Raw genomic sequence first — 15,255 nt, forward strand, 5'->3', positions numbered from 1 at the left:
CGCCATAATCAGCGATATTAAAACAATAAAAGGCTTGCGATATTTCAGTTGACTTGTAATGAATCCAGAATGTATGACATTTCATGTTTTTTAATTGCACTACAGGAAAAAGAACTTTATCACAATATTCTAATTTTCTGAGAAAGTCCTGTAGAAGCTAAATGATGGTAATGTAAGGCTGATAACCAGCACATTTTAGTTTTCTGACGCCACATTAGAAATGCTAGGCATTTTTTTTTTTCCCCACGGGGGGGGGGGGGGGGGGGGGGGGGGGGGAGCACAACATGACCATTAACCACAACATCTTTCAAAATATGAGCGCAAAATGACCCAGTGTGGCAGATCTTTGCCCTTTCTTTCAGTACTGACACCTGCGAAAACACGGAGAAATAACCATCATGTTGTTCCATCAGGACTGGTGATAAAAATGCAGATCAGGGTTTTTTTTTTTTCCCTTCTGTAGCTGGAGGAAGCAGTCCAGTAGTGCTGAGAAGGCTGCGTCACAGTGCAGTCAGTGCTCTGTGCTGCTATAGTGCTATGAGCTGAATTCACACACAATGTCTGCTATGAGTCTTTGAGCATGTTGATGCGTGCAAAGATTTTGAGTGCAGGTCCCAGCTTAATGTTCATAGTGCTCATCAGGTGGTCCTCCTTCAACAGGAGCAACGCCTGTCCGTCGATCTCCTGAGAGCGAAACTCGTCGGCGATCTCCTGACAACCTGACCGGACGGCAGAGGAAATGCATTAAAACACGGTCCCTGAATGCAACACGCTCTGAATCTCCCCCCCCTGATTAGATGCCACCAACCTGGCAGAGAGCGGATGAACTCGTAAACCTCCTCTACGTTCCACTTGGTGGGGTCGCTGGGGAGGAAACGCTCGCTGAGTGAGGGTGCGTCTCTGCCGGGGCAGCCCTCTGGCTCCGAGGACCTGCTTGGTTGCCGGTGGACGGGGACCTGGGCGGAGGCCGGAGCGCGGGGCCCAGAGCTGGCCGCGGATATGGGCGACGGCGGCTCTTCGTAGCTGGACATGTCTGAACACGGGCTGGACTCCTCCTGACTGGGCTGAGAGGCATGCGGCGAGGATATAGAGCCTCCCTGAGTCTGCTGTGGTGACGGGGACATTTTCTGAGCAAGGGAGGAAACAAACAAACCAAAAAAATAAAAAAAAAATAAAAAAAAATCACAAGAGACATCAGGAGAGAATTTAAATAAGAAATATTCTAACCTCATAACAGTTTCAAAGAGTGCCTTAAGGATTCAGGTGCTTTATTTATCGACTAACTACATAAAACATCAGCACCTCCTACACCTAGCGCTGAAGAAAATTATATAAAACAAGTTATGTCAAGTAAACATTTCTGCAGGGTTCTGAACTCTGCTTGATATTCCCACAGCGTGTCTGCAGTAATAAACCAAGGCCTCTGGGTCCACTAACAGTTCTTAATGCTCTCCATTCAATAGGTGCAGTGGGCAGGAAATCCTAAGTAATTCTTCCCTACTCAGGCTGGTCTCCAATAAAAGGTGGCTCTAGATCATAGAACAGTTAACGACCCGTAAAGACAGAGGGAGAAAAAAAAAACAGGCTGGCACAGTTTACCCGAAAGTTCATAAAATTAACAAAAAGGTGCAAAAGTGAACGGCTGTAAAAGGTGTTGTGAACGCGTTCGTCATAAGGGAATAAATGATAATCTTTACCTGCTGCTTAGCTTCTATACTGGAGCGGCCGTGAGACCTTTTACGCCAGCGGTTTGTCGTTTTGTTCTTCTCTGGACGGAAAAGTCCAACCCGTTTCGTGCAGCCCACGTTGTACCTGCTCCAAAAAAAAAAAAAAAAAAAGAAATTAAAAAAGAAAAAAATAGAAAAAGAGCCTCCAGTTTAATGCATTGTCTCCTGATGTACAGCTGAAAGTACATATACACGTACATACATGGCAACAGAAAAATAAATTCTGACTAGACTGAAAATAAATCAGAGTAAATTTTATTAAAACAGGATTATTTGTCCTATTTGTTTCACCTGTAACCATTTAATGGAGCTTATACATCAACAAATTAATGTAAACATTGCGCTAACTTGCCTTTTTGCACAGGCCACTGAGCAGAACCTCTTTGATCCCTTGAAGGTGTAGGCAAAGTCCACCCAGCCGCAGAACTCGCAGGTCAGCTTGGGTTCTTCTTTTTCTGTGCGGGCAGATGCGGCGAGAAGGATGAGACTGAAACTGAAACTACCGGCTGATATTGTGCACACTCAGTCTTTGAAACGCGATGGCTGGATTCAAACATCAAAATAAAATGAGGGGGGAGAAAAAAATAGCCTGAACATAAACATTTTCTGTCTCCAAATGCTAAAAATAAAACGTGTGGATAATCTAAATAATGTATAACGAATAAAGAGTTTGCTTCTGCCCCAGATACATGCAGTTGTTGGCGACACAGAGTGCATGGAAACTGGATCATACCGTTCACAAAATAAAGAGCTAGCTGTTTTTGCAGTAGACAGTTTTCAGCACTTTGTCCGAATTCCTTTTGAGATGACCAAAAAAACAAAAACAAAAAAACAAGAAACTGTTCAACAGAACTCAGCAGAGATGAAAACACTGAGAAAGGAGCCGACACATAACGGGATGCAACATCCTCTGGTGAGAGGCAGTGGTGTTACTGAGCATGTTGCCTCAGATTGGCCGGGAGCCACGTGCACGGTAATTGGTTCGGTGAAGAGATGCAGATGCATGAAATTAGGCGGCTAGAAGAGCCTCCGTTCTATTTACGACATGGCAGTGAGCAGCAGGTGAACTGAACTGTCGCCATTGTGAGCCCGATTTCACAAATTTTCCGCCTTTCGCGAAGATGCACGCGGGAATCGTGGGAACAGCGAGTGGGATAATCCACTGCTGTAACAGGATGAACCTACACAAATAAAAGTAGACAAACTGCTCAGCTTTAATCTGTTTGGTCTCACCTGGTTGGTTCATGTCCTCGGGCTCAGAGTCGGTGTTCCCCGCGTTGCTGACGGGAGTTTTGTCGGGGTCTGAAGACAGCTGATGATCCAGCTTCTTTGGGCTGTCGATGAGAATCGGCAGACGCTCCACCTGAAGTGAGAATTAGAACATTTACAAAACAGAAGATGAAGAATCGCATTTCAAATGGAGGAAACGCAGGAACAGTGATCAGGAAGCATACAACCTGACAACACTGCCAAACACAACTGCATTAGGGCTGGACGACATTTCAACAGTAATATATATATATATATATATATATATATATATATATATATATATATATATATATATATATATATATATATATTGATCGATCAATAGATGTGTGGTGCGAAAGGAAGAAATATCAATAAAAACTTTAATAGCAATGTTTTCCTTCCTTTTGCATTTCAGCCTATCATGTAGGTTAAAACTAGCGTCATTACATCCTCCCAACCAATCCCAAACGCAGAGCCAGGAACTCCCTTCAGAGAGTTCAGAGCTTTTTTCTTGTTTGTTTTTTTTTACTTGAAGTTTTGGTAAAAAGTTGGTTGAATAAAGGGTTGAGATACAATTCAGTGTTTGTGTGTTCTGTATCTAAAAATAGGTCGCTAAGCAACAGCATAGAATGGCCAGGGCTGCGCTTAAAGAGGTACGTTTTGAATCTTTTGGTAATTATCGATCAATCAGCTTTTTCTGTACATGGTCCAGCCCTAACCTGCATCTCAATAAGTTGGTGACAACCCAAAAAAAATTTCTTTTGCAGAAAGTTGGAACATTATGTAGAAATGTTGGGATCCACAGCATCATGTGGCAGATTGCTGAGGATAATCATCCAGCAGACACTCGCTGACACACTCCCCAAGAAGGCTCACTTCCAGAAATGCTTTGGATCTCAACAGTCCTGAGACCTTTCTTCAAATGAAAATAAATGTTGCATTTCATTTGGAAAACCCAAGTTTGCAGCAACCTGGGAATTTTAGAACACTTAAAGCTCCACTCTGCTGACAAGCTTTATGGAGATGCTGGTTTCATTTCCCAGCAGGACTTGGTACTGGCCCACACAGCAAAAAAAAACAAAAAAAAAAACATGCTACCACGCCATTACTGTGCTTGGTTGACCACCAGAACTCACCAGATCACCACCTCATAGAGAATCTATGGTGAATCGTAAAGAGGAAGATGAGACAGAGAGACAATGACGCAGAGGAGCTTCCTTAACTTCTTAGTGCTGCAGACTAATCACCTCTGTATCTGTATGGTATCTATGGCGCAGTACGTCAACATGGTGTTCAGTAGGCCAACATATCTGCATTAAAACTACTTTTTTATCCATCAGATGCAAAAATCACCAAAATTCGGTCTGTTGGACACAAAAATCCACCTTTATGAGTCCATCTATGAGGAATTGTGGCTGCTTTATTCTTGGAAAATGCATTTTTGTTGCTAGATGGACCCCATGAACGGATCACAAGCGGATCCCAAATGTAATAAAAACTTAATTAAGTTGCACTTGTAAATACTTTAGACTCTGGCAGATCTAGATTTAAAGAGATTTTCATTTAATCAAGAAGCAGGAAGGAAGAATGGCATGTAGCCTTTAAAATAAATACATGATAGAGACAGAAACATAAAAAGAGATAGAAGCTGGCCGCTCATCTAAAGCTGTATTCTGTGATATTAATGGAAAGCTAAGTGGAAGAAAAATCTTAGCAACTCCCCCAAAAAAGAACAATTAACTATGTTAATTGTTAATTTTTACCCCCACCCAGCACAACATTTCTTGGGGAAACTGAAATGACTTTCATCCCGATTCTCAAAGCAGCTCGTACAGTTTTTTTTTTTTTTTTTTTGCAAGATGAATGTTTGAATATTTTTTACATTTTCTTGAAGTAATTTAACCAAAAAAAAAAGAAATCTGAAAACCCTCATGTACTAAAATAAGATGCATTTACACCAACCGACCAGAAGGAGGCAGACAAGGTAAAATCTTTGACTCATTGCCCTCCAGAATGTATACTTACAAATATATACTTAAAATGAGTTAAAACGGTTTCATTTTGCAACAGCCTCCGACATAAGCATATATTTGGCAATTAAACAGTCAAAGCGTTTAAAGTGAAAGCACACGGCACTGATTGGAGAAGAAGCTTTAACTGCACTGCAAAAACAGATCTAAAAATAAGTAAAATGTTCTTAAAGTTAGTGTATTTATCCTTGATTTGAGCAAGTAAATACGACTATCTGCCAATGGAATGAGTATTTTGACCCCTAAAATAAGATAATTAGACATACTGCACTTGAAACAAGATGATTGAGATTGTTGCTCCTGTTTTAAGTGCAAAAATCATATTCCATTGGCAAATTATCTTATTTACCTGCTCAAATCAAGGATAAATACTCTAATTTTAAGAACATTTTACTTATTTCTAGTTCTGTTTTTGCAGTGTGGTGTAGCTGCAGCTATCTGTATTCCGCCACCGTCTCCCTTTAATTAAAGACTGATTCAAGCAGCCACTGTGAGCTGTCACTACAAGCACCAACAGAGGCTTTGTGTTCGCCTGCTGACAGCTCCCTGCAGGCATGTACACTGGAGAGCGTGCCGGCTCTTGGTTGTTTACCGCGTTTCTCTGCCAGTAAATCCGAGGTCGCGCGGGCACTTACACACACGGGGAACGGCTCGGCTCCCTCCTGGATGACGAAGCCTTCGATGACATGCGTGAGGACCTGGGGCTTGACTATGGCCTGCGGCGGCTTGTTCTCCCCGTTTTGCGGCGCGCTGCCCGTCACGGTGGGCGCCTCGTTCTCGTTTCCAGAGGTCATGGCTGGAGGTGGGGTCCCGGGCGTCGTCGCGCTCGGCCTCTTGGCTGATCCCCCTCCTGAGCGAGAAATGTACACAGGATGCAGTTCAGATCAAAACGGCAGAGAAAAGTCCATTTCTAAATTGGGGAAAAAAAAAAAAAAACAGTTTCTGATGGAGATTTTAAAGAGCACCAAAGCACACAGGAGCTGGTTTGCTACGCTCCCAATGGAACACATTTGGCCTGCCCTTCTAGGAATTATAATCTTTTTAACCAATTAAGTAAATATGTTTACAAGGCCTTTGTTTGCCAATTGTATAAAGCTTGTTACTCCACATTACTCCAGACTTTTTGAATTGAGAAAGCTTCCTAGAGAGGAAACGAAACGTCTTCAACTACGGAAAACAAGTCCAGTTGCTTTGTTTTTTACCTTTTTTTGGAAAGTAAATATTGTATCTCAGCGTTAATTCAGCCAATCACAGAGCAGAGGGGCAAAACATTCATTTTGAAGATAGATTCCCACTGGAATATTTAGTGAATGTTTAGGTTTCCTACTTTATTAATAACCACAGTGGTTTATGCAACTCCTGATATTGTGTGGGTAAAAGATGACCAAAATAATCACCACAGCTCTTACATATGGGGGTAAAAACCTTGTGAATTTGTATGCAACAGCAGAGATTTGTGGTATTCATGTAAACACAGTCTCACACACACAGTTTCTATTGATGAGAGATCAGTTGTATCCGTAATGTATTGTGGAAATTTAGTTTAATGGACAAAACTAACAGACACAATCGGATCTTTCTGCCTGCTGCCAGGTTAAAATCTCATTTCAGACAGTGAAAAGTGACCTTTTAAAGTATTTAACGGTGAATAATTAACAAAAAGCACACAGCCACCTCCTAACATTTGAGCCGTGCTCATAAAAGCTGTTTTTTTTATTGAACAAAAAGCCCCAGAAACAAAAGTAAACAGTGAGCCGCCATGCCTCGTCACCCTAGAGCCATTAGTGCCGAATAAGAGTTTTCTTACCCTGCAACTTCCGCGCTGTTCAGACGGAAAACATGTGCCGCTCCGTTTGTTTGTTGTTCTAACGATCCGACTCAGAGCGACACGCAGAGCAGCTGCACAGGCTGAGAGAGACTTAAAGCTGCAGAGGCGCTTCCTCACGCCCGCTCATGAGCCGTCTGTGAAAGCAGGACCCCGCCCCCGTTTCCTCCCACGGCGCCCCCACAGTAGCTGCTCCATAATTCAGCTCAGGCTGCAGATCACCAATTTTCCAGCGGGGAGTACCCAGCAAACAGCCTTCAGATCCAGACTAAACATGTGAAGATATCTTTTCGTATCTGCGACTCCAGGTCCGCTCAGCTGCTTGAATACAATTCGTCCCCCCGTGTGCAAACAGACCCTCCACCAAATAAAACCACAGTCCTGTCGTTTAAAAATCAAGTGTGGGCGGTGCATTTTCCCCAAAGTTCTACATGGGAGACTACTACTTGTTTTGGCCCAAATTATTTAGAAAATAAAATAATATTGTACAATAAGATCAAAATATGCTTTCAATCAACTTCTGGTAACTTTAGTCATTAGAAATTAACAGCAAAAATACAACATCCCATACTGGCAACTGTAACATATATCTTATAGACAATTTAAATGTGTAACTTCGGTATTTTTACTCTAATGCCAACTCCAGCTGTAATCCCAGGGAGTAGCAGTCTCTTCCCCACAAACTTCACCAGCGCTAAGGAGCAGGGCCACAAAATACAGACAAATCGGACTGTAGTTCTACGTTTCAAAATCTGCTGTTTTCCTTATCTTTACGTAATCTGTCAGGTGTGAGCATCTACCAGAGAGAGACTCAATCCAAGTGTGGAGTAGTGTGGAGTTCCAAGCTTTATATTATTGCCCAAAGAGGCCTTGTTATGGCTTAGATAACATGCAAATTAACCCGAAACAGGTCCACCCCTTAGTAATAGGTTCATCGTTGTTCTGGCTTACAGGGGAGATGTTGTGCTCACCTGCATGGAAGTGAGGATTGAGGTGAAAATTGGAAGGAATCAAACTTATTGCTGTGTTGTAAGTTTTTGAAAGTTGAAACTTGAGTCCTCCTCCTCTGTTTACAGTTGTTTTTTCTCTCTTAACGTAAATGGCTTCCTTCACCCCCCTTTCGAACCATCTGTCTTTTGTCCAAAATGTGAACATTCTGGTCCTCAAAAGAGTGTCCTTTGTCCTTATTATGTACCATTCTTTCTATATTTACCATTTACACACTCTCACACATGGGTGTTATGACAGTCGCCTTTAAAAAGCTGTACAATCATAAGACAGACTTTCAAATTAAAAGCCTAATTTGTTTTAATCAGAATAGAATTAAGGTTTAATCCAAGGTTAGCGTTCCATCTGTAGTTAGTCAGAGTTATCTATAAAAATTTGTTTGACAATGATAAATCTGTACGGGGGCCGGATGCCTTTTCACACCTTGTATAATAAAGAAAGTTCCATCTCTAGATGGAAAGAAGATGAAACTAAAAGTTAAAACCAGGCTTTATGAAGAACTTAAAACCTTTATCTTTCTTCATGTGTTTTAAATCTGGTTTCTCTTTGGCAATAATATCCCTGTTGGCCCAGTTAATAATACTGCCTTGCATCTAAGCGATGCTGTTTAGCTAAACGACTGCAGCGCCGCCATCTTTGCATAGCCGTAAAAAAGCTACTGACCACTTAGTATCTGAATCATCTGTCCACAAACGGCGCACATTATGCACAACAGGAAGTACCACCAACACTGTAGGAACTCTAAGTCTAATGTCTGGGAGTTTCTGCGTAAAAGAAGCTCAAAGCGTTGAAACTTTAATATACATGCAGCTCTTTGGACTTCACACACATAAGTCAGAGGCATGACAATTTACAAACATTGATTCTAGCCTATCAGCTGCCCCCCATGGTCTATCACTAAACTCGGTCTTCTGCTTAGTATGCCCGAGCCTCCTCAGCTGAATCCTCTCGATACGGAGGAGCAGCGGCTCTGCCGGACGGCCGAGCTCCTTAGCCGCTTGCTTCAAAGATCTACTTCTTTTGGTCATGACCTAAATTTCATGACCGCAGGTGAAGATAGGAACCTAGAGCAACGGATTGGTAGATTGACAGCTTCGCCTTTCGACTCACCTTTTTCATCACAACGGATCGGTGCAGCGTACTCGTTACTGCGCTCCGTTTTTCCCCTCACTTATGAACAAGACACCAAGATACTTAAACTCCTTCACTTGAGGCAGGAACTTCGCCACCTGGACTAAACCCCAAACTTAAACAAGTTATGGATTTGCCTTTCTGGCATTCATAAAAGTGCAGTCTCTGGTTGTTGTTGTTTTTTTTGCCACACAGGTCTACTGTTACACTAACCTGGAATTTCTAAATTGCTCTGTACTCTGCGATCTGAAAGCTGGGCTCATATTTGGAGAGTGGAAGTATTTTTTTAAAATCTCGGTGCTCTAAATTTTTAAACAACACGACTAAATAAATAATCAAACAAACCCCCATTCCCAGTTTTTCACCTCAATGTAATCAAACATGCGCAAAAAAAAAAAAATAAGACGGAATCATCTTTAACTGAAAACCTTTTAAAAGCCGGGGCTTCAGAAGCAAAGCAGCAGCTCACTAGGGAAAGAGTTGCTCCTAAATAAGAGTCGGCGCCGTCCTGGTGAATCCGGCCTAGTCTTTACCTTGTGCTGGAACAGGCGGGGTGGCGGCGTTGCTTTTGGGCTGCTCTCCAGGCTTGAAGGGCTGCGATGGAGAAGATGCGGGTCGTTGCTGCGGCGGCTGCTGCTGCTGCTGCTGTTGTTGAGTAGACGGGGTCTGACTTGTTTCTCTAACTACTAACGAGGTCGGCTTATCTTTAATGTCCTGAACAGGTCGTGGGGTCTAAAAGAGCCAAGAGGAACATAAAAAAAAAATTAAAACAAGGAGTCAAATGTCTGACAGCAGAAATCCAAGATAGCAAAGTTTAAGGATTTTTAATGTCAGTGCCTGAAAACTGAACATCCTGAAGGAAAATATTACAGCAAGAGTCTAGATTCAGAGGAGAGACATCGCAGTGTCTTTTCCCCCTGTGGGCGTCTTAGAGGACGGATGTGCACTCTGTCTGGTGCAGCAAAAGCAGCTTTTGTTTTTCTTCTCAGCGCTTTCTAATATAACATATTATAGGATGTCTACAAGAACTGGATAATTTATATTACTGAGTGAGGAATACTTGCTATAAATACCGGGCTCCTCTCCACAAGTGTCATGTAAAAATATCAGATTTCTTGGCTCAACATTTCAGTTTCTCTCAATGTTTCAACATAAATACAAAGATTCCCCATGAAGTTATGGCAGACATTTCTGCATCAGGCAAATATCAGAGGAAGGACAGAAAGACAGGAGGAGGGAAGGAAGGAGACAAGAAAGGAATGAAGAATAGGAAATATACAAGTGAAAAAGGAAGGACAGGGACATAAGGAGAGAGAGGAAAAAAGAAATGATGATGGGGAAAAAGGGAGGACACAAGAAAGGAAGGATGACAATCAACGATAGTCTGGAAGAAAATATTTGTTTATATTAACCCAGACTTAGAAAACACCCGAATCAAACTTTTTCATACTGTTTCAGACTGCATAAAACCCTAATAACAGTAAAACTAGAGTTATAACAAAGACAATCAGAAATAAAGAATTTGCTGTTTCTTTTACTTTTACTTCTTTTTTTCTTTAAGTGTTATGAGAAAGCCAAATTAATTAAACGTCCCAGTTTAGGACAGTTACAGTCATGGTAAAAATAAGCTACATCCTTAGTTTTAAGTTTTACAAACCAGGACATAATAAAGTCATGTCATGAGGTTTTAAAACTGTTTCAATCTAATCTCAAACGTTGAAAAACAACAGATTTCAAAGGGTTTAGAGATTGCCTTATAACTGTTTCCTAAATTGCTTTTCCAGGTATATTGCTGATGTCTTCCCTACCTGTCGTGTTGCCACACATCCGTCTCCTTTAGACTGAGAACTGATGAATTTCTTAAAAGTCCACATAATTTCTAAACCCTAAATTTCAAATAGTGTGTAAATTTGAGTTTCGGAACAACTGTATATTAACAATGGGGACTTTTTTTTTTTCTCATCCTTTCCCGTGAGGCAGAAAACAAAACGTAAAAGCAGTAACTAGCAGAAGACGAGCAGATTACTTACGGCCGGCTGTATCTGCAGGTTGATGGCAGTGAGCTGGACCGGCTGGGCTTTGGTTTGGTTGAGGGAGGAGTGAAGAGCATGGGGGCTGAGGGTGGAGTGGAAGATGGTGGCCTGCTGGCTGGGAGTGGAGGGCTGGTGAGGCGCAGGTTTGGGCAGGACGGGCACGGGGGCCTGCGACGGCTGAACGGAGGCGGTCTGCAGCAGCTGGCCCGTCGGCCTTTGGGAGCCGTGGCTCTGCTGGACCACGAACTGCTGCTGCTGCTGCTGTTTGTGCTGCTGGACCAGCGAATGAGGCTGGATCTGGGTGTAGGCTGGAAGAAGAACAACAGCTGTCTGTTATGTCCCAAAACGCTCAACAACTTACACTGAAGCTCGTCTGATTTTAACTAAGAAAAAAAAAAAAAAAAAGACTTTCTCCTCTGGCCTCAGACGACTTTGTCAGCATAAACGACAGATATTCTTTCTTTGATATTTATAGAAATTGAATTACTTGAAAAAAACGGGTTTTAAAAAACAAAAACAAAAAAAAACGTCACACAAACACCCTACCCTTTATCTGAAGGGCATAATCCTCCACTTCTGACGAGCAGCAAAGCAATTACAGTTGAGAAAACGTGGGAGGAGGAAGCGGAAGGTGAATTGCAGCACTCTGCCTCAGGCTCCAACAGTGAAAAATAGAGGTTTGTACAAACGATCTCATTTGGTAGTGTTGCCTTCACCTTCGTGGCCCCCCCCCCCGTTGACAACATGTAATATTAAGAGCTTGTTGAAAGGTGCACCGACAAATCCGATGCCGGGTTCTGACCTGACCATTACCCACAAATTGTCTCAAAACGGCCTGTCAGCACCTGTCGGCGCGCCGTAGGTGAAGAGACATCCTGAGCTCATCTCTTGCCCTGAAGCCAGAGACACAGCACATCAATCTTGTATTGTGGCAACATGTGAAAATGGGATGGAGTTCTGCGGCGGTAGCCTGGGGCTGCTCTAATATTAGAAAGGCCCCAGGTTGAAAACCACTGAGCCGACTGGCCCGTGACACCTTCATGGAGTCCGCGGGCCCCGGCGTCTCTCCCTCCAGTCAGATCTGAAACACATCCCCCAGCAGACATTGCACCTAATAACCCTGTTGTTACTACTAAACTCCATCAAGAAACGACTTACTACTCCGAAGCGCTGCTCGGTTGCTCCTGCCGTACGAACCCGTGTCGACATGGAGGTGTGCTGTCTCATGTTAATAAAACCTCACAATAAATCCAAGAGTGGAAAATTGCCAAGTTAATGAGCGATTGTCCCAGATCCCCCTTGTGCCACCCTCCTTCTCCCCGTTCTTTTCACGAGGCTTTGTGTGGGATCAGCTCCATCTGGTCTCAAAGTTCCCCTGCGAGGCATTAACCGCAGTCTGTACCCCCACTGTGGGAAATATAGATGAGTTTTTTTTTTTTTTTTTCTTGTTTCATCCAGCAGAGCCTGCGTGTCTATTGGGGTTTAAACACGACACAATGTGCTGGAAAAATATGTTCCCTTTCTCATATGGTGGGACATGGGGAAACCCGCTGACAGAAGATCGCGCTACCTGTGGCGAACATGGAGAACCTTAAGTTCATATTTACAATGAATTAAGAGACGTATGAGAGAGCTGTGCATGGGTGGAAAGAGACAGCCGCGCTGCAATTAGAAAGATGGGAACCTACAGTTGAGAAGCAACGTAGACCGTAATGAACATCCATCACTTCTGTAGCAAAGCCTATGGGAGACCAGAAATAATGAAGGCATTTCTGTCTGTTAGAAAACAGTGCAAAGAATAAAAAAAGAAAAAAAGAACTTAGTTAATAAATTGAAATGCAACTTAATATATTTCTGTATTTAAGTATTTTGCACCTGAATGTGAGGTTGTTCTGGATATTGTCTCCAGAGGTATTAACTAAAAACAAACTGGTGGAATGTCATTAAGGTAAATGATAAGTTGCAAAAGCATTTAGACCCCCTTGCCCCTTTAGGCCAAATCTATGGAGTCAATTTTGTTACAATATTGTTGCCAGCAAAGAGTTCTGTAAATGGGGAAAAGAAATGCAATCCAGAGATTAAGCTTTTAAAAATTTTAAATCAAAAACAGGATTTGAGAGTAATTTTGCTGGTTTCTCAGATTTTGTTTTATTTAAAAAAAAAAAAAAAAGTTAAAAAATTGTTAATTTTTATTTTCTTTTTTTTAATTTCTGTTTTTCAGATGCAGTTTTACGATTTGCATTCTTTTCAAATTGTTTTTTTTTTTACAGATCACATTCTCTTCTCTTCTGGGGGTGGGCTTTCAACCAGAGTGAGGACGCATTTCTATTGGTCTGTTTGGACGTTAGCAAACACATTTCTATGATCAGTGTGCGCGTCAAGAGCGAGAAGTGACGAGAATATAATCTGAACAACTCCATCTGAAAATGAAGAATTTTAATAAAATTTTAAAAAATTGAATCTGGAAAAAAAAAAAGAAAAAACAGATTTGATGTTTTTTTTATAAAATTTGAGAAGATGCCAAATTTACTCTCAAAACCTTTTTTGATTAGATTAAGAAGTTTTGCAAAGTTGACTTCTGGGTTGCATTTTTTCCCCAAATATCAACTTGCAAATGTGTTCTTTGCTTGCAACAGTAACGGAACACATTTCACTCCATACAAAACAAAGCAGTGCATAGTTTTGCAGTGGAATTAACTGCATACATGTTTCTTTTTGTTTTTGTTAAAAATCTAAAAAACGTGGCGTGTGTACATAGTCAGCCCATGAGAGTCATTTGCAGAACCACCTCCCTGCAATTGCGGCTGTAAATCCTTTTGTGTTAAATCTCTACCAGCTTTGTGGTTTTCAAGTTTTGCCACCAACTCTTAGTCCTATTCAGGTCTGGACTTGAACCGGGTCATTCTAAAACACAAATATGCTTTGACCGAAACAATCCAATTGAAATGCTCTCAGAATCTCTGGATCAGTCTCAAGTCTTCAACAGCCAGGTTTTTTCTTCCAGGTCTGTCTTATATTAAAAGGTATATAGCCACATTATACGCCTATAAAAATTAAGTTATATACACAAAGCGTCCATCCTGATAGTGTATTGACGGTCCTTTTTGAGCCTAACAATAACCCCAGTGCTGGGTACGATGGGCAGATATAAACAGACGTGGTGCCGTCTACCAGCAGTACTGCAGAACTATCAGAAATCATAGTAATATATATAACATAAAAATGAAAAAAATCACTATTAATAACAATGATGCCGAATCAAACCTGACCCTCTGAAATGGCTCGTGGTAAAGCGGCAGCTCGGCGTGATCAAAGATCAACCGTTATTAATTAAAATAAATCGATCTAACAGCAACTCTAAGAGCCTTGTATCAAAACATCACGGAGGAATTAATTTCCCGTTCATAAACACAAACGAGGACACGGCATCAAGGTAAGCGCTGTATCATACTGCCGTTGTTATAAACACGAAAGGCTTTATTTACTAACAAATTGAGCAAAAACAAAGCGTAAAACACTAAAATAATAACCAAGACGCCAGCAGGACGTCATAATCTTTCATAAAAACTTCCAATCATTGCTAACCAGCACTGCTGTCTTCCTCATTGCATATGCAGGCCAGATAGTTCAAGTTGGCCTATTTCAGCCAAGGGAAACATAACTTCCTCCGTCCCTCCTCTTCCTACTCTTTCACTTGGGCCAAAGTTATGGGGTCCATTCTAATAGTTTTCCCGTCGGCCTCTTAGCTGGTTCTCTGATTAATGTCCATCCTGTCAGTTTAGCTGGGAGATTACGTATTGGCAGGTTTTTTCAGTTGTGCTATACTCTTTACGTTTGTCATATAATGGATTGAAAATGTGAGATTTTCCAAGCTGAAGATACCGTTTTAGACCAAAACCCTGAATACATATATACATCTTACATTTTTGTTTACTTTTGGAAACCACTTCACAATTATGCATTAATCTGTTCAGGTGCATCTCGTAAAATCCCAGTAAGATGTAGAGATATCGGCTCCGGTATAGACTAGTTAGCTGGATCAGATATCGGATGATTGATGCCGATCCAGCATTACCAATCCAGTCATTTCCCTTTTTTTTTTTTTTTTTTTTAAATCAATATCATACACAGCAATAAAGTTACGCCGATCTAGTCACTTCTATTCTATGTTTTCGACAGCGTTGACGCAGAGCAAACACAGCAGCTAGCGATGAGCAAAAAGTGCCGGACCGACCCAAGTCTGCCAT

At 41.7% G+C, this 15,255-nt stretch overlaps 1 protein-coding gene across 1 annotated transcript in view; it reads right to left on the reverse strand.

The window, feature by feature from the left end:
• Nucleotides 1-252: 252 nt before the first annotated feature.
• phc2b (polyhomeotic homolog 2b (Drosophila)) overlaps nucleotides 253-15,255 on the reverse strand; it is a 36,085-nt gene continuing 21,082 nt past the window's right edge. The window contains exons 8-15 of the mRNA XM_036151378.1: nucleotides 11,006-11,316; nucleotides 9,509-9,707; nucleotides 5,647-5,861; nucleotides 2,961-3,090; nucleotides 2,080-2,182; nucleotides 1,698-1,812; nucleotides 809-1,127; nucleotides 253-719 (exon numbers count right to left, since the gene is read on the reverse strand). Coding sequence (XP_036007271.1) covers nucleotides 565-719; nucleotides 809-1,127; nucleotides 1,698-1,812; nucleotides 2,080-2,182; nucleotides 2,961-3,090; nucleotides 5,647-5,861; nucleotides 9,509-9,707; nucleotides 11,006-11,316 — 1,547 coding nt within the window. The 3' untranslated portion in view covers nucleotides 253-564. The remainder of the gene's footprint in view (nucleotides 720-808; nucleotides 1,128-1,697; nucleotides 1,813-2,079; nucleotides 2,183-2,960; nucleotides 3,091-5,646; nucleotides 5,862-9,508; nucleotides 9,708-11,005; nucleotides 11,317-15,255) is intronic.

Source organism: Fundulus heteroclitus, chromosome 20, assembly GCF_011125445.2.
Source record: "Fundulus heteroclitus isolate FHET01 chromosome 20, MU-UCD_Fhet_4.1, whole genome shotgun sequence".
Classification (NCBI taxonomy): Eukaryota; Metazoa; Chordata; class Actinopteri; order Cyprinodontiformes; family Fundulidae; genus Fundulus; species Fundulus heteroclitus.